The sequence below is a fragment of the Drosophila sulfurigaster genome, chromosome 3 (genome assembly GCF_023558435.1).
Source record: "Drosophila sulfurigaster albostrigata strain 15112-1811.04 chromosome 3, ASM2355843v2, whole genome shotgun sequence".
In the NCBI taxonomy this organism is placed as follows: Eukaryota; Metazoa; Arthropoda; class Insecta; order Diptera; family Drosophilidae; genus Drosophila; species Drosophila sulfurigaster.
The window spans coordinates 26,695,014-26,714,501 of NC_084883.1; the positions used below are offsets into that span (position 1 = coordinate 26,695,014).

A 19,488-nucleotide genomic window follows, 5' to 3' on the forward strand; every position below is an offset into this window, starting at 1 on the left:
TTGTTCTTGTAATTAATGCGATTGGTAAACAAATATTTATAGCACAGCTGCATAAATATTTTGTTTACTTTTTTGATCGTGGTGTCACACTGGCAACCGATAGTTGCGCACACGATAGTTGTCAATCATTGAGTGCAAAAAGTGGTGATGCCACCCTATCCAAAAGTGCTGTTGACACACCGTCCAAATGTAAGCGCGCGCTTCTTGTTTAGTACAAGTATGAATTCAAAATGCCAAAAAACGAAATGAGCAATTTTAAATTTTCAATATGTTTTTATTGTTGATTTTGCGCTTAGGTGGTAATAGAGTGCATATATTATTAGAGAGTCTGTGTATTTGTCACTCGATAAATTTAATTTGTATAGGATTCATTTGGGTAATCATAAGCTAACAATAAGTTCATAATTTAGAATTATGAAATATTATGAATATATGTAGGTAAATATATATATTTTTACATATAAATATATGTTAAGGATTAGTCTATCTATGCAACTATGCATTAAGAATACCAATTTTGTCACTTGTACGTATACGCTTTTTCCACATCCATAATCATAAGCAAATAGTAAAATCATTATAAGAAACTTGTAATACACTCGCATTTGAAGAATTTTCACATTGTAATGAGATCTTTAAACATAAATTGTGTAGTTTGAAATTAAAAAAAATTAATAAAAACAGCTTTTGAGTTGTTCATCTTCGTGCGCCACAACAAAGTCGCCTAATCACCACGTCCGCTTATCTTACTCCTTGTGGCCCTGCAACTTTTTCCAAGTGTCGCCCAGCGCCTTGGCAAAGTGGTCATCAACGGATGCTTCGGGCTTCGTGAATATCGAAATGTTCGTGGAAGAGGTGGGTGAGGCGGGAGGCGTATGCGTCGATGATGCAGCTGCCAATCCCGGTTCGGCTTTCACGCGTATAATCGCTGGCATTGTGGGCGGCGTTGGCGTCGACGCCAGCACGCTGCCATAGGCTGGCGGTGGCGTATTATATCTGGGAGGAGTATGATGCGGTGTGTCCAGGGCGCGTTCACGTTTCGGTATCGGCATATCCAAGATTTGACCGGCACCGCCCGACGTCGGCGGCTGCGCTGCTGGCTGCGCCGGCGGTGGCGGAGACGGGGGCGAAGCGGATGCTGCACGAACTGGTGACGGCGACAACGATAGCGGCTCCTCCTGCGGTGGCGGCAGTTCATGTTGCTGCGGCGACACTGGTGCCGAATGCAATGCGGTGGGTGAGTGCACGGTGGGCAAGCCCAGCTTGGTCAGCGGCAAAGGCAGCGGCAATGGCAACGACAACGGCAGCGGCAGTGACAATGGCGAGTGATGTTGTTGCTGGTAAATTGCTGGCTGATGACGATATCCACCATGTGGCGAGATCTGCTGCGCCTGCTGTTGCTGCTGCTGTTGCATGGGTGTTCCATTGCCCGTCACCGTCACCGACATCGACTGTGATTGTTGTTGTTGTGCTGCTGCCTGTTGTTGTTGTTGATGTTGTTGTGGCTGTGGTTGCGGCGACGGTGTGGGCGAACTGGGTGTTGGCGACTTCAGTAGCGCCGCATAGTCCGGTCCCAGGGAGCGCCGAAAATGCTCATCGATGTCGCAAATAGGATCCGACTCTGCAAACAAAAGGTGTGGCGTCTATTAACAAACTGCGACTGCGGCTAGTTGAGCTCTTTTCTTACCCGTGCTGCGATTTTCCTGCTCGCGATGCGAATGCGCATGCAGCGGCTCGAGAGGCTCTCGCTTGGGCGGCGCCTGGGTTATGACGCTGGGACGACTCGCCGCATAGCATTGGCTACTCGCACCCGCCAGGGGTTCGCGATACGGCGGCGGCGGTGAGGCACGCTGATGCTTCACCGTGCTGGACGTCACAGACATGTCAATCGGGCTGTCCATATCGGAAGAGTCCCTGTCCCGTTCCCTCTCCCGCTCTCGTTCCCGCTCTGTTTGGCCTGCATCGTGAACTTGATACTCGACGGCGGCGGCACGTTGACGACGCTCACGACGCCACTTGGTGGTTGGCAGCTCTTTTGACGTCAGGCGCGTTTCTGTAATGATTGAAACAAGTTTTTTGTGTTTTCGAATTAGTTTGATATTTATAAGTATTTTTTTTTTTTTTTTTTTTTTTTGGATCGAATCGAAGAGGCAAACGCACAAAGGCAGCAACAAAACAACAAATCGCATTTCAATTAAAACCATAAATTTGATTATGTTTGTGGTTTTGTGGGACTCATGGCTCCACCACTAATCCTCTCGACTCGTTTTTTTTTTCTCTGTTTTTGTGGCTGTCTTGAATATATTTTTTCCATATCGATTATGAGCAAAGCGCAAACGCGAAGTGGGCGGCATGAATCACCTGGAGTTCAGTTGGGTACGACAGGCGAGGGGCGGAGCGAGAGGGAGGGGCAGTGTGACACTCGCCGTCGCAGTTGAAGTCGACGTCGCAGTCACGTTCAAGTTTGTTGCCTAAGTCTTTCGTTTTTCAATGAATTTCCGCTCAAAGAGCGAATGAAGCTTATTTTTTTTTTACTTTTGTGAGAGACGGCGACAGACTCAAGACCCGGTCAGGAGGTGGGCACACAACACCACCACCAACAACAACAACAAGAAAATTATGCATAAAAGCCCAACGAAAAAGCAACAGCAACGGCAACAGCAACGAAGACACCGCTGTCGCCACAAAACAAAAACACACAATCGAAACTCGGAGTCACAATAAAAATTGGTTAAGAAAACTAGTTTTTCTACGATCATGTGAATTTGTCAATGTGTGCCGCTGACTGCGTGCATGTGTGTGTGTGTGTGTGTGCAGTGTTTACACTGAGCAAAACGCTTAGCGCGAATCTGGACAAAACGTGCCCGGCATCTCAAATCTCAATGGATATCGCGCAGCGACTTCAGTTGAGTTGAGTTTTTGGCGTGGGAAGAAGACGCAAAGGCGCTGCTGCTGGCGTGGGCAGCGACTACGTTGACGACCACATGGAGTCGCACACACACACACACACACATACAGAGACACAACTCAAAATGATTGTGAATACTCTACCCAAGACACTCGCCCTACTCCAATTTACGTACAGTGCAGTGCAGTGTGCAGTTTGTATGGTTTAGTTTAGTTTAATCATTCGATTTTTTTTTTTTTTTGTTTTGCTGCGCCCCAGGAAACAACAACACACGAAAAACAAAGCTAAAAATAAAAGCTGAGAATGACTTGGACTTGGAGCTGTGCCGAGGTGCCCAATTGAAAGGGGCAAACAACAGGGAACAGGGAACAGGCAAGAGGCAAACCAGTCAAGCGACTTCTGCACATTTCGAGCAGAGAGCAAAGCGTTTGATCCAGAGAACTCCCCTTGGCCGCCAAGGCATCGCGAGGCGAACGCATGAATGAATGAATGAATGAAGCAGTGAAGGAAATGCGAGCTGCGTTGAGTTAGTTGGACTTGCTGTTTTGCCCGTTTGGAGTTCGACTTCGAGTTGGTGGAGGCGGCTGCGGCTGCGACTGAGACAGCGACTTCGACTGCGATTGCGATTGTGGCGGAGGAACCAGTTATCGTTGTCCTGTTTTTGGCAACGTCACCGCGGGCTGCAATTTATTATATTGTGCGCCTGCGTCACGAGAGAAGCCACAAACTGGTTGCAGCCTCCACCAGAGTGGAGTGGAGTGAAGATCGAGATGGAGTGAAGTGGAGTGGACGCGCAGTTGCAACCGAAAGCAAAACATGAAATTGGACGGACGACAACACAACCGAACCACAACAACAATAACAGTAATGGGACTGGCCTGTTGTTGTTGTTGTTGTTGCTGTAGCTGCAGCGGATGATGATGGGGATGATGATAATAATAAAGAAACATTCAAATTTTATTGCACATTTCCGGTCGAGAGTCGAGAGTAAAGTTGGAGAGGGAGTAACTGAAGATCACCGCTGCCAGTTGCTTTCTTCTCTGCTGCTGCTGCTGCCCATCTTCTTCTGTATTATTTATTTATTTATTTATGTTGAATCTGCTGCTGCTGCTGCTGCTGTTGTTACTGCTGTTTGTTTGTTTGCTTGTCGCTTTTTGTCGGTTTGGTCGCAACGTGATCTTTAATCAAACAGAAGACGCAGCTAAATCAATTCTGCCTCTGCAGCTAATTGGAAGAAATGGGGGGAAGTGCGTGATAATGACAAGAGGCCTCTCATCTTTTCTGTTTTCTGTGTGTGTTTTTTTGCTTTGCAAAACTCTTGCTTAATCACCCAAACAACAACCAGCAGCAGCAACAGCAGCAGCAGCCAAAGCTAAGTCAAGAACTAAGCGAGAGTCGCTGTCGTCGATCAGTCGATCGCTCGACTTAGTCAACTTGCACAACAAACAACAATAACACACACACACACATTTGTTGCTTATGCAAACAAGTTATTATTATTGTTGTTGCTGCTTTTGCATTTGCTATTGCTATTGCTTTTGTTGCTCTAGCTAGCTTGTGTATTTATTATTTTCATCGTCTCTGGCGTCGTCGCAGGCGTTTCTTATTATTATTATTTTCTTTTGTATGTATTATTTTTTGCGCCGGCTTGTGAGTCATGCTTATGCCCGAGTTGATTGCAAATCTGGTTTTAATATGTCAACAAATTAAACAAAAAGAAAAAATAAACCGACAGCAACACGCTAAAGAACAAGTAAGCAAACTACAGTCGAGTGTGCTCGACTCTCGAGGTACTCGGTACATTAAATGAAATAATAAACAAGTGTGCCACCAGCGAGTTTTGCACTCGCCAGCTAAACAAATAAACAATCATTTTCTCCCCCATGTTGCTGATGCTGCTGCTGCAAGAACTTTTCGCGTATAAGCTTCAAGTTTATGGCACAATTTTAAACTGATTTTTTAGGGATATCAAGAAGATTAATTGAGTCGCTTTTTGACGTGAAATATTGTATATTTCATCCTTAATAATTTGTTTAAATAATAATAGTTTGGCTCCCAATCGCTATCGAACTCATTCAGAGAAAAACATAATGATAATGTAAAGTTTTCTAATAAGAACTAAATTTTATATTTGATAAGCTCCAGCACTCTCTTTACTGTATAATTCAATTTAGCCTTTAATACAATATAATAAATAAATAATATTGTACTTAGAAAAGTTTTAAAGCTAGCTAACAGCATAATTCCCTAAGTTATATAGTTTTCGCCTTTAAAATAGCAGAGATCCAAGTTTTAAGATACATCTAAAATTGACTATCAATTGAGTCGCAATTTGAAGTGCAACTTTTACATTGAATATTTAACCATTTGTGAACATAGAATACAACTTGATAAAAAGTGGGAATTTGGATCTGAATAACAATTTATTCTCAAGTTGGATCTGTTAAAATTTAACAGACTTAAACTCATATATGAACAGACAGCTAAAGAAAGCTCCCACAGAAATGATTAATTTGAAAGCTTTCAATCCTTTGGTTGCTTACTTTATAAGCCACTTAATACACCCTTTTACCCCTAAAGATACCTGGTATAAAAAGTGAAATAGAAGCAAAGCCGACTCAAGCTGAACCAAAAGCTGAGCACAGCAGCCGCAACAGTTGGATCGTATTTGATAGTTTGCTTGGCTCAGCTCATTCTCTATTTGTCCAGGCGTTCGTTTCACGACGACGACGTCGCCGCAGTCTCGTCTCCAACGTCAACGTCATCGCCATCATCGTCGTCGTTGTTGCCGGCGCCTGTGCCATGTAATTGAAAGCATTTGTGTGATTTGTGCAATGTGAGCAATTAAGTACAAAGAGTGCATGGCGACAGCAAAAGCAACAGCGACAGAAACGTTGACGACGACGACTTAATGACGCCGGCGGAAGCAGATCGAAGCCAATTGAATGTAAAGGGAGTTTTGAGATTGTGTTAAAAGTATGGCCAATTTCATTACCAATTGGTAATTTCACGCTAATGGCTAATGGACAAATGAAGTGGGTCACTTGGCGACGTCAACTGTTGGCATTTTACGTAAGTAATACACACACACACACACTCATACACACACCAGAAGCACGGCAGCGACACGTGGCGTCATCAACTGCTCAGCCAACGATACAACGATACTTTGACCCAATCTGGGTGGCAACTAGCAAAACAGTAGTTGCACTCTGAGCTACATTTGTTTGACTCCCATGCAATTGGAGTGTGTCTCTCTTATCTGCAAGTTGATTCTATGAAAAAGGCACGTATTCTGACTTATTATTACAATGCTCAATTGCCTGCTTGACTCAACTGTGTCCATCCCAATCCCTGTTGAACTTCAACATCAATCCAATATTTATCAACAATCACTTCACGTGTCCAACTGCTGAGAGTCAACGACTTTTTGCGACTATTCTTTAAGTTCGTGCTTTAATATTCGTTTCAAACACTTCTCTGGCTCCCTCGTTTGTTTCGTCTTTCAACAGAAAGTCTTGTTTGCCGCGATTATCGCAGTATGTGACAAATTGTCATTTTTACCAAAAACTTGTGCATCGAGGTCAAGTTAGCTTTTTCATGCAATTTTCATTGCATTTTCCCCCCCGTCAGCCCTCATTAAACACGAACCTTTGTGCAATTGCTGCTGCTGTTGTTGTTGTTGTTGTTGTTGCTGCTGCTTGAAGAGCTGATGATGCATGGCCGCTGCTTGTTGCAAGTCCCGCCAAGGCTGCCACAGCAAACTGTTGGCCATATTGGAGTTCGAGTTTGGCTGCAGTTGAGATGAAGCCACGATTCCCGCTTGATGCTGTTGCTGCTGCTGATGCGCAGCTCCAGGCAGCAGCTGCTGTTGAAGTTGTTGCTGCTGTTGCTGATAAAAGAGTGGCGATTGGACAGGAAACTCGGCCGTCTGTCCCGTCTGTTGCTGATAGGCAGCCGCTGCAAGACGATGTTGCAGTTGCTGTTGCGTTGCCGCCAGCGCTGCTGCGTGAGCAAAAGAAGCCGGAAAGTGGCGCGACGTCGACGATGATGGTGCAGCAGCAGCAGCAGCCACAGCGGCAGCGGCAGCAACTGTTGCCGATGTGGGCGAGCTTGCGGTTGAGGATGCTGCCGACGATGATGAGGCAGAGATGGAGGAGGAGAGGCCACTACTGCTGGCCGATGATGATGACGACGATGACGATGCGGGATGCTGGGAGACGGAGGCGACAGCGGTGGCCAATCGCTCGATTTCCCTGATGCGATAACAATTCTGCTCGAAGGCATTCAGTATGCACAGATAATCCATAGTAATAATTATTCGTCTATCGATATAAATCGATTTATTTGCACTCAAGTCAAGTTCGTGCTCAGAGGATATCGATTACTATTGCTAATCCTTCGTTCAGTCACAGTTACAAATCACAATCGCGTTGATGGAGCTGCAGAGTCGGCAGAGGTGGAGTTGGGGGGGAAACGACAACACGAGCTGATATCGTTGACGAGTGACGTTTGTTGTTTGTCTGTCGATTGTCGATCGACGGCGACGGCCGTTTTTTTTTTCTTCTTTTTTCTTTTGTTTTGTTTGGTTTTTTTTGTGTTTGCTTCTCTTTTTTTATGAGTGACTTTTAGCGCTGCTTACTTTTTCCATTTCACGTTTTCGCTTAGTTTATGATTACTTTTTGCGCCAGATACACTCACACACACATATAGACACTAGCACTATAGATTCAGATACAATCTGTGTTTGTCGAGGAGAGCGACTCGACTCAAGTCAACTCAACTTAGCGCGAGTCTCGGGTTACAATCCCCGCGTTCCCTGTTGCGGCGGTGTTCCCGTTCCAATCTCCGTTCCCGTCACAGTTTCTGCCACTGCAGCAGCAACAATAACGACGACGACGACGACGGCGGCGGCGCTTCAAGTCGACATTTAGCGAAATAAAAATAGCACGCTTTTTATATATGTTTCTGAGTAATAATTTGCATAGAAATCGACAGAGACAACGGCGGCGACAGCGCGGCAAACGGCAGCGACAACGACAACGTCGACAGCGGCAGCGACGTCGATTCGCTCGCTGAACTTGAGCGCCAGTTTCGCTTTCAGCTTTCAGGTAACGATACGAATACGAATACGCGACAGCGATTCAGTTTCTGATTCTTTGACTTTTTAGCTTTAACTGTGTTTGCTACTTCTTTTTTGTATTTCAACTACTGCAACACACAACACTACTACAATAACAACACAAACGAACAGCAACACAAAACTCTATAACTTCGTTTATTGTCTGCGCGGCTGCTCTTGCTTCTTCTTGTTCTTATACGTCTGCTTAATGCTGCTTCTTCTACTTCTGCTTTTCGCCTTTGTACTGTACTCGCAAGCGCTTTGGCTCTGCTTTGCTTTGCTTTCGTCTCTGTTGTGTCGCGCGCTCAGCTCTGTGTGGCTCGACGGACAAACTTGAACTGATCGCCAACTTGAAGACTGCGTGCTTTTGGGGCTCGGGGCTCCCAAAGCTTCGTCGTCGCGTAGTCGTTGTTGCCGTCGTCGTCGTCGCCGCTCAATTCGCGCTCGCTCGCTAAAAGTTGCCTACGGGACAACGTTGTTGTTGTTGTTGTTATCGTGTTCTTTTATTTTGCTTTTGCTGTTGCTTTTGTTTTGCCTTTGTATTTGTTTCTGCTTTTGCTTTTTTGCAATCTGTGGCTTTGACGACGACGCGTCGTCTCTCTCTCCGCTCCAGTCACCAGCCACCAGTCTCCATCTCCTCTCCTCTCACCGGCAACACACTCTCTCCGCTCGCGACGCGTCCCGTGTAGACTTCTGGCCTTAAAAGCCATTTGCACTTGCGACAGTTGGCACTCGTATTGCTTTTGTTGCCATTGCTGTTGTTGTTGTTGCTTTGGCCTGTTGCTGTTGGTTTTTTTTTTTTATATTTCTTCTCTTACCAATTTCCGTTTTGGTTGTTGACGGTTTTTTTTTTTTGTTTGCAGTTATTGTCTGTCGCGTTCGCTGCTTTCTTTGGATTTCGGTTAGTTTTGGTGATTTTGTAATTGCAAACAGCAACAAGAAAGCGCAAAGCGATTGGCGCAGCTTATCTTGAGACCCAGCAGGATGGTTGCCTGCCCTTCTCCTCCCTCACTCCCTACCCAGTCTCCACTTCCACTTCCTTTTACCCAGCACGTGCAGTAAATTAACCAAAAAGGGTAACGAAATGCCAAGCAATTGAAAATTACCCACATTCGTTCTGTTGTTGTTGTTGTCGTTGTTGTTGTCGAGGGCTCTCCTCTGCTGCACTTTTTTTTTGGGTTTTGACTGTCGCTGTCGCTGCTGCAGTTGACGTTGAATTTGGCGTTGGCGTTGGGTTGGGCCGAAGTTGAAGTTAAAGTTGAAATTGAAGGCAGAGCCAGAGGTTGGACGATGCTGCTCCAGCACATCGCGTGGGCGATTTTGGGCCCGGTCATTGCATGAAGCTCATTATTACTTTAACATACACACACACAAACTTGGACGCATATCCCAGTGGGAATTGAGCTTTCAAGCGGCTCTTAGAGAATTGTTTTTATACCCGCTACCCATAGGGTAGAAGGGTATTATAACTTTGTGCCGGCAGGAAATGTATGTAACAGGTAGAAGGAGGCATCTCCGACCCTTTAAAGTATATATATTCTAGATCAGCGTCAACAGCCGAGACGATATAGCCATGTCCGTCTGTCCGTCCGTCCGTATGAAACACTGGATCTCAGAGACTATAAGAGATAGAGCTATAATTTTTTTTCGACAGCATTTGTTATGTTTGCACGCAGATCAAGTTTGTTTCAAATTTTTGCCACGCCCACTTCCGCCCCCGCAAATCAAAAAAATCGAATAACAAGCCCAATTTTAAAGCTAGAGTTGCGAATTTTGGTATATACCATAAATACTGTAATACATATGATTGGTTGCGATCCGATAAAAATTGTGGAAGTTATTAAAGAAATACTTTTGTTTGGGCAAAAACGCCTGCTTACTAGGGGTCTTAGTTGCGTTGGCTGACAATCTAGTATATTTTACCGTCTATGGTATATTTTAAAGGGTGTGCTATATCGACATACCAAATATACCATTTGGTCTATTCTTAGTATTTTCGGTATATTTTGAAAATGATACCGCAATATTTTGCCTTTATTAAAAATGGGTAGCGGGTATCTCACAGTCGAGCACACATGACTGTAACTTTCTTACTTGTTTTATAATGAATTTTTTATTCAATATAATAAATTCTACGACAAAGAATGCTATTTCTATATTGTGCTTAAGCTAAACCAAGTCGATAACAAATAGCTTAATTCTCCCGGGGGTATTTTTAATTGCATGCTAATTGTGTGCTTATCTGTAATTCGTTCATTACTGGAAAATAAAAATTTTTGGAATACTTTCCATATATTTTTATTATCGTAATTCGAAAAATTTGTCAACTGAAATTAATACCAACAAAATCGTGACTGTGTTGTATGTTTTGTATTTGAAATCATAATTGTAAACTGAGCTGTCGCATTTGGGTGATTTATTCGTAATATTTTCCTGTATGAATCAGTTGGTATTTTTTTTTTTTTTTTGGCACCAAAAAGCCCTAAGTTCCGACTAGGTAATCACCTACAAGCATGCATACATAAGTACATGCATATGACTGTATGTGTGTGTGTGTATTTGCATTTGTATTGGCTGCAAACTCGCTTGCGAAAATGACAACAAAATGAAACAAACAATAGGTCGAGAGTACAACCACAACAATAACGACAACGACAACGGCAACGACAACAAAAGCAACACAACTAAAAAGTGACTGTTGCCTGCTAGTTGTGTTTCTCTTCTTCTTGCTGTCGTTGTTGTTATTGCTGTGGCACGTTGTTGTGTTGGGGCTTGGCGCTGGCTCTCCGTACAGCGACGGCCATTACTGCAACCATAAGTAGCAACAACAGTAACAGCAACAGCGCCAGAAAGCAACAGCAACAACAAATAACAACATGAAACAAACTCGTTTTTAATTCAATAGCAGGCCCATGAAATTTTACGCCCGATTTGTAGTACAACTACTACTGTTGTCCCAGCGCCAACACTACCAGCTACATCACCAGCAACAACAACGACAACAACAACAACAACGACAACAGTAGCTGCAGCAATCGAAGTCGCGCTTACTCAGAGAGCAACAATTGCAGCCAGCTTCTGCTGCTGCTTCACACTCGACAACAACTCACAACTCAGCTGTTGTTGCTTGTCGCGCACAATCGCAATCGCACATTATTGGGGCAATCGTAATCGTAATCGCAATCGCAATGGCAATCTCTCGCCTCGATCTCTTTCTGGATTTATCGATCTATTGATCTTTTCCATATGTATCTCAAATTGATACTTGAATATTTTTGCACAATTCGCGTTTCAAATGTGCAAAGCTTTGCTGTTGCAAAATTAAACAAAAATCAGAACTGAATTAGTGACGAATTGACTGACTGACAGACGGACAAACAGACAGACAGACAGGCAGACAATCAACAAAAAACCTACGATACGCAGTCAAGCCAAAGAGACTCGTCGTCCAATTGCTGCTTACTCATCAACGGCACGAGTTTTTTTTTTCGCCTCTGTCTCTGTCTATCTCTATCTCCTTCTGCTTCTTCCTCGTCTTCGTCTTCATTTAGTTGTTGTTGTTTTGTTTTTGTATATGCGAAAATTTTTAGTATAGCGTGAAACATGCGCACGCATGCGCAACGAGGTCAATCGAATGGCAATCATGCCAACAAAAGCAACAACAACAACAGTAATAGCAACAACAACAAAGGCAACAATAGTAAATTACAGCAACCCAAAGCATTGAGTAGACCAAAGCGGCGCATAAAAAACAACAGAGAATGCTCAAACTCCTCTTCCGCCCCTCTTCCCTTAATTTAAGGATAATCATCGAATGGCATTCACATTCTGCGCTTCATTATGTTACGATTACTCATAGTATTTATTTATTGATTAGCATTCCTACTACATAGCATATGAATTAGGGCGCAAGCTATTATTATTTTAATTATGACAATGTAAATAGCCATGAGTTTTTTTTTTGTTTATTTATTTAGTAATATGTTTGAATATAGTTAAAACTTTGGCTTTTCATTTGTATTACACCCGCTACCTTTAGGATAGATCGGTAGTGTAACTTTGTGCCTGCATAAAATGTATGGAGGCATCTCCGACTCATACTGTATATATGTATATTCTTGATCAGTCGAGACGATCTGTCTGTCCGTCCGTATGAACATCAAAATCTCAAAAACTATTAAAGATTGACAAAAATGTAATAACCAGAGCAATTTTGAAGCTACAATCGCGAATTTTGGTACATACAATAACAACTACAGTATTTATGATTCCCGAATTGGGTTGCGAAAGATATAAATTGTTGAAGTTATTTAGAAAATACTTTAGTATGGAAAAAAACGTCTTCGTACTACAGGTCTTAGTTGCTTTGGCGAACAATGTGGTATATTTTATGCTCTATGGTATATATTAAATGTAGTTCTATATCAATATACCAAATATTGCCTTGGTATATATTTGTATTTTTGCGGTATATCAATTTGGTATGTTTTAGAAATAATACGGCACTATCTTTCTTTTACTCAAAGCGGGTATTTCGCAGTCGAGCACACTCGAATCTATATACTCTATGGTATATATTAAATGTAGTTCTATGTCAATATAAGAAATATAGCCTTGGTTTATATTTGTATTTTTGCAGTATATCAATTTGGTATGTTTCAAGAATAATAAAGTACAGTCTTGCTTTTATTAAAAATGTGTAGCGGGTATCTCACAGTCGAGCACACTAAAGTTTTCTTATTTGATTTTAATGATGAAAAATCAAAACATTATATTATGTTCCTTAAATAAATTGATTAATTTGCCATACTATATTTACGTTTAAATATAAAAGTTCTAATAATAAAAACTAGCACAATACTTAAATGTATTAAAAGTAGAATTCCATATAAATTTAAGTTGAATCCCCCATTAACTTTAATCTGCAAATTTATTCTCAAACAACTTCTGAATATGTTGTGAATCAACAATTAAATGATGTGCATATAACAGGACTATGGCATAATACTTGCTCTTGTTAGTCATGAGCTTTAAAATTGCGCTGGATTTAAATGCAAATAAGATGTGTCATCGAAATTAGATAAGCCATTTGATCTGTGTACAGAATTCCGACATTCCTATAAAGACTCTTGTTCTGTTAATCTCACATATCGACAGACAATTCAAATATTCTATTCTCGTTTTATCAATTTGCAAGATATAAATACGAAATGAAGAAGAATAAAAATAAAACTTCAAAAAAGTGATTCTGTATGCGAATCAAGGGTATTGCAACTCGATCTAGTTCATTATAATGTGCCAACAACAACAATGCAATATTACGCCATTCTTAAGTTTGAATTCGGACAACCCGGAAAATGCTTGGCTAATTGCAAATATTATTGTGTGCACTTTTCATTCTTTTTTTATTTCGTTGTTTTGTTTAGAAATCAGTGCAGAAATGTGAGAGCTCTAAATGAGCAAAAGCGGTAGCAAATGTCAATATGAATTGGGTCAAGTAATCGTGGTTTTGGTTTTGGGCACGGAAGTGTTAATGGCAAGTCAATAAGATTTCCTCCACATTCATAATTCAATAAAAAAACGTAGATGACAAATCAACATACATATAGAGATGGAAGATAGCGGTCAATTTCCAGAACAAGATGACAGACAAGACAACAGACAACAGACAAACGGCGGCGTTAGACAATTTATATTTTGTGAAATTCAATAAGATACTAGATGGATATTAAGTGGGTATATGTATCTAAATATATACACCTCTCATACATACATACACATACATATATAAAAGGCAGAGTGGCATATGTAATACACGCAGAGCGGCAAAGCACACAAATCAGCAGAAACCAGTTCAAAATTTAAATAAAAGTCGAGCGTGCGCGCGCTGTTTGGAAACCTGTTTGCCTATTGGCCAAAAGCAACAATAACAACAACAACAACGGTAACAAAAACAATAACAACAAGATCAACAGCAGCAGCAAACAGTCGACATGAAGAACATACACTGGCAATAGCTGAATAACAATAACATAAATATAGTTGTCATTATAAAATATCATCCGGTGTTAAATCAAGCGTGAGAAAAATTCAATAAGAAATTCGCCCAAAAAAATATCAAATGTGAATCACACACAAATACAAATACTATATAGTATATATATATATGGTTGAAAGGTTGACTTTGCAGCTCACAATGTTCCATTTGAGTTGTGTTGCTTGGAAAAATGGCGCGCGCGCAATTTTCCATCGATTTGGCAAAAGGCAAATAGTCAAATGTTGATGTTGAAATAAATAAATAAAATAGCAAAAAGAAAGGCAGAGGCCTAGAGTCAGAGTTAAAGTTGTAGAGCTTGCGAGTTGAGTTTTGGGGCAGAGCCATGAGGCAGCGGTCAACTGTGCTGTGTGTGTGTTGCACAGGGAATGGAAATGGGCCGAGAGGAGAGGAGAGCAGAGAAACGAAACGAAACGAGTTTCTTTCTTCTGGTCGAGATTCACGGCAATTATGCGCACCGTTTGCTAGTAAAAGGAAGAGAGTGTTTGGCACTGTTTGGCCAAAGAGGCAGCTCGTCGAGCAACTGGACACAACTGGATGGAGATGGAGAATTGAAAGGCCATGTAAATTACCTGATGAGCTGACGTTATCCAGCTGTGCCTGGTGAGCGCTCGCTCGCTCGCTCCCAGCTCCAAATTGCCACAATTTTTCTTTCATTTTTAGTTTCTTTTTCCCCCTCCCCCCTCTCGTTGTTGTTGTAGTGTTCCAGCACACACAATTGTGTTATATCAACTAAGTATTCGTTTATTAATTATGGGCTGGCAGCATCAGCAGCAGCAAGAGCAGCAGCAGCTGCCTAGTGGCTAAAAAGAGTTGGGTTAGCTTAATTAACGGGTCTCTATGGGGCCCGCTTTTCTTCGTCGACTTGTTGCATAGCCCACAAGACACGACAATGGGGCAATGCGTGCTCTGTCTTGTGTGTTGTGTTTGTAGTTGTGCTTGGACTGAACTGGCGTGCGATGATGATTTCGATTATGACAAATTCCATTAATCATGGCCAGGTTAACGACATTTTGCATTTACATTTTGGCTGATCAATCAAACTGAATGTGACGAACACAACACACACAACAACAACAACAACAACAACACCAACAAGAAATCATGACAAGAACAACTATCGTGGACACAATGAAATTGAAATACCCTAAAATGCAGCGACAAACAACAAAGTCGTAAGACTTATGGATAGAACTCTACAATGTGTATAAGACAAAAGACTAAAGATCTTCGGATTGTTGCGTTGTATAAAACATTTTACTTGATTAATAAAAGTAAAACATATTTAAAGTACTAGTACTACAATATTTCTAATGCACACACATAGCAGAAATATTTTCATATAAGATATGAATGGGTATGACATATAGTGGTACCCAAACATTTTTTATATTGAATAATTCTGAATCGTATAGCTCTTGATTGGCACTTTAATTGATTGATTTTGGAATCATTTTTCTGTTGTAAGAATTTGTAAAAAAGAATCCTAAAATGAATCTTAGCTCTCATAATATCACTGTATCCATGCTATAGGAAGTTTTTTAATTGCTTCAATTTAAGTTTTTTTAGAGTACAAATTGTATGCAAGTACATTGGATGAACATTTTAAATCCGAGTTCAAATACAGTTCTGATTTCATGAAACTAATAAATTTCAAAGTTATGTAAATTTTCTAGATAGTTTCCAACTAATCTTAAGCAAAAGTACACTACACGATTATTGGTTTATATTATTATGTCCAAAGTAAAGTGCAGATTATAAATGATTGAACTGATTATATAACTGTCTTGAGCAAATCAAAACCTCATTCCAGAGCTACTGAAGTAAACAGTTAGATCTCGAGACGAATCTTATACTCCTCGTACGACAAAAAAGTTTTCTTGTACACTTGACAAAATGCTGCACAAAATGATAGTACCTCAGTGAGGAAGGGTATAAAAAGGCAAAGGGCTTGCTTAACACATTAATATGACCAGTGGCAGCATAAGAAGAGGCATAGACACAGCAGACATGACACACACGCAAACACTCACACACACTCCTTTAGACACACACACACACACACACACACACACACACACACACACACACACACACACACACACACATATACAAACAGCAGCAGCAGACAGTCGAATGAACTGCTGACATGTGACAAAGGTTTATTTTGGGTGCGTTTAAAAACGCGCGCAAAAAACGCGCACAAATCGCGCACATTACTCAATCTGAAATCGTTTTGAAAAATTCGCATATTTTCTTGAAAATTGTTATTGCCAAACATATGTACATACATAAGTATGTATGTGTGTGTGTGTGTGAGTGTTGGCGAGTATATTTAATAAATAAAATTCCTCGCTGTGTTGACAGCTGAACGCATATGTATTGTATATATATTTGTATGTATGTATGTATGTTTTGCGCTCAAGAATTTGTCAAATGTATGTATGTATGTATGTATGTATGGCATATCGGCATTTATTTATGCATATTGTATGCCAATGTTGATAAAGACATCTCAAATGGGCAGCGACAAAAGTAAACAAACATAAATAAGCCACTTGGTGGGCAAAGAGAAGAGTGCGGGGTGGAGATGGGTGGCTGCCCACCAAATGGTTTATCACAGCACATTCCAACAGTTTATTTACACACACACACACATACAATCATATTTCCCTAGGGGAAGCTGCAATCCATGCGCTTTTTATCAGCGGCAAGCAGTAAGCGACGCTGCGTCTGCGACTGCGAAAGCAACAGCGATTAAAACTGCGAATGAGTTTAAATGCGAAATGCATGAAATTGAGCAATTAACAAGATGTTGTATAAAATGTATGTATGTATGTGTGCACATGCTTAGTACATGCTTTACATACTAGCTCTGCTCATGTGTTTAAAAGGCAATCCGTTAGATATATTCTTTTTGCATTTCTTTGGCATGTCACGCGTTTTGTCACTAGCCGCAAAATGCAATATGCAAATACTCACACACACACACACTTGTATAAGTATTTAGCTATACATGTGCATAAGCTCATAATAAATACATTGACCATCCACAATTCGTGCATGTCGCAGCGACAGCGCCGCTGACTTCGACGCCAACGTCAGCTTCGAACTATTGATAACGCCCGCGCGCCAAGGGGCAACAAAAGCAACAACAACAACAACAACAACAACATCGTCGCCATCGTGGACGTCGTCAAAAATGCGGCATTTGACACATTTATGAAAATCGGAATCGGAATGCGCAGCAAACTCATTTTATTGGAATGTTTTGTTCGTTTTGTGCTGAAACTGAAAATAAAACATTTTCAGTGCGCGCTGCTGCTGCTCGTGATACCGCCAACAAAAACTGTGCGTGTCACTGTGTATGTTTGTGTGTGTGTGGTTGTGTGTGCAAACAAGTGAGCATGACTGGCTGCATGAATGTGTGTTGGTGTGTGTGTGTGTGTGAGAGAGTCGTGCAAGGAAGAGACAGCAGATCTTTTTTGGAGACCCGAAGTAGAGTGCAATGCATATGCGGCGTATGCATTTCACGAGTGGAGCGGAGAATGCCAAACAGCATGAATCATGCGAGATGCGAATACTCGAATGGTGTGAGGGGGCGACACTCGCATGGCACTTGCAAGCTTTAATAAACTACTGTATTGACAACAACTCTACAGACAAAATTATGTATGTACATTTAGTACCAAAGAGTACAATGAGGTTCAGCATTTTTAAAAATGTACCAACAAATATAAATTAAAGGAGTTAAGTTGTTTATGAAACATACATTGCGACCATATTTTTACACATTTTATGTAATTATATTACTCAAAGAAAATCGGTCATGAAGTTGAACATGTCTGCTGCTTACAAATGTGACACTTTAGCACAGTAACTGCCAAAAATATTGTACTTTAATGTACATTGTACGAGTATGTGTGTATGTTTATGCAGACAGAGACAAGTGACAACATTGTTGAAATACTTTCGAGTTGTGTATTTGTGCGCCGGCGCAAAGGTGAAAGCCATTAAAAAAAGAGTGCCAAGTTTGTCAAAAAAAAGCCAACAACATGACAAGAACCGATCTTGCAGACGATGTCGCTGCCTGTGTCAAAACTATAACAACCTCAAATTGTTAGGCGGAATTGCTTAATGGGGCGACAATAGTTGGCAGCAGAGAAAGAGAGAGATAGAGAACGAGAGTAAGGGAAAGAGAGTGATGTTTTAGGGATTACTTTTCTAATTGAGTAAATGTGGAAACTTACCACTGGCATTGTTCTGCACCATCGTGGCAGCACGGGATAGCACGTCCAACGCCGTCTCCATGTTTTGATCAGTCTCCGCCTGTGTGTGAATGTCAGTTGGTGTGTGCGTTGTATTTGATCACTTGGGATGTTTTACAGCGCGTGGACTTCTTGTTGTCGTTAGAGAGCTATGAACGTGGACGAGAATGTGGACTGAGTTGTCGTCTCGATCTGCACCGCATGAGTTTCACACTGCAAATGCAAAGAAATTGACCAAGGCATAAACTGGATATATGTACGTACAACAACAACAACAACAAAAATAACATATATTAATATATACACATATATGACACCATATGCAAGAACACATACAGAGAGATGTATGTAAATGGAACGCAAAAGTGAACAAAGAGTGACGCTGCTGCTGCCGCTGAAACTGACTGAGACTGAGACTCAAAACAAGTAAGGCGAAATCCTGCTGGCTGGCAAACAGTTTTCAGTTTCCATCGTCGCATCGCTGCAGCATCGTGATGGTGGTGAGGAGCCTGGGGGTGGAGGGCCGCAAACACGATGCAGTTGGGACAGGTTTGAAGACCACAGCAGCAACAGCAACAGCAACAACAACAACAACTGCAGCATCCGACATCGCTGCCGAAATTTGGCAATGACCAAGTACAGCAGCAGCAGCAGCTGCGGCAGCGAACCAAAAACGGATTTACCCAAAATGCCATATTGTTTCTTTGGCCAAGCAGCCTCGCTGTACTTTGAGAGTTGCTTCTTTTACCTTTTATGCTTGTATTGAGACGCCTCGCATTAAGTTTGTGTTCGTTGAATATATACAGCTCCACTATACAGCTGTTTTCTGTTATGCTTCGTTCCTGCTTTTTGTTGAGCAACCAGATGTAGCGAATTTTGCAGAACCGTTTTTGTGAGATCTTTGTTTATCACTTTCATGCAATACTCGTTAACTTATTTTTTCGTCATTTATTGAAATGCTGTTTTAATTTCTCCGAGAAATACTCTAAAAACAACTAGAGGTGGAAAACATCTTTAAGACCTATCGATAAATCGATATTTTCCAAAAATCTTGTATACGTAATCGATATTTATTTCAATTATCCAATTATTTTCGTTACCAAATAATGTAGTGACTTATTTTTTGATGTTATTT

General features: G+C 41.3%; 1 protein-coding gene across 2 annotated transcripts; it reads right to left on the reverse strand.

Annotated features, from left to right (window-relative positions):
- Positions 1–253: 253 nt before the first annotated feature.
- On the reverse strand, positions 254–19,338 carry LOC133843410 (ataxin-2 homolog). 2 transcript variants are annotated; one of them, XM_062276937.1, is made up of 4 exons: positions 19,102–19,338; positions 18,336–18,566; positions 1,688–2,053; positions 254–1,621 (listed from the first exon to the last, which is right to left on the reverse strand). In XM_062276937.1, the coding sequence occupies exons 2-4, from the start codon at positions 18,394–18,396 to the stop codon at positions 747–749; spliced, it is 1,302 nt and encodes a 433-aa protein (XP_062132921.1). In that variant the 5' UTR covers positions 18,397–18,566; positions 19,102–19,338; the 3' UTR covers positions 254–746. The 2 variants fall into 2 exon arrangements, with proteins under 2 accessions (XP_062132921.1, XP_062132920.1); XM_062276936.1 differs by lacking the exons at positions 18,336–18,566; positions 19,102–19,338 and adding an exon at positions 6,560–8,514.
- Between the last annotated feature and the right edge of the window lie 150 nt (positions 19,339–19,488).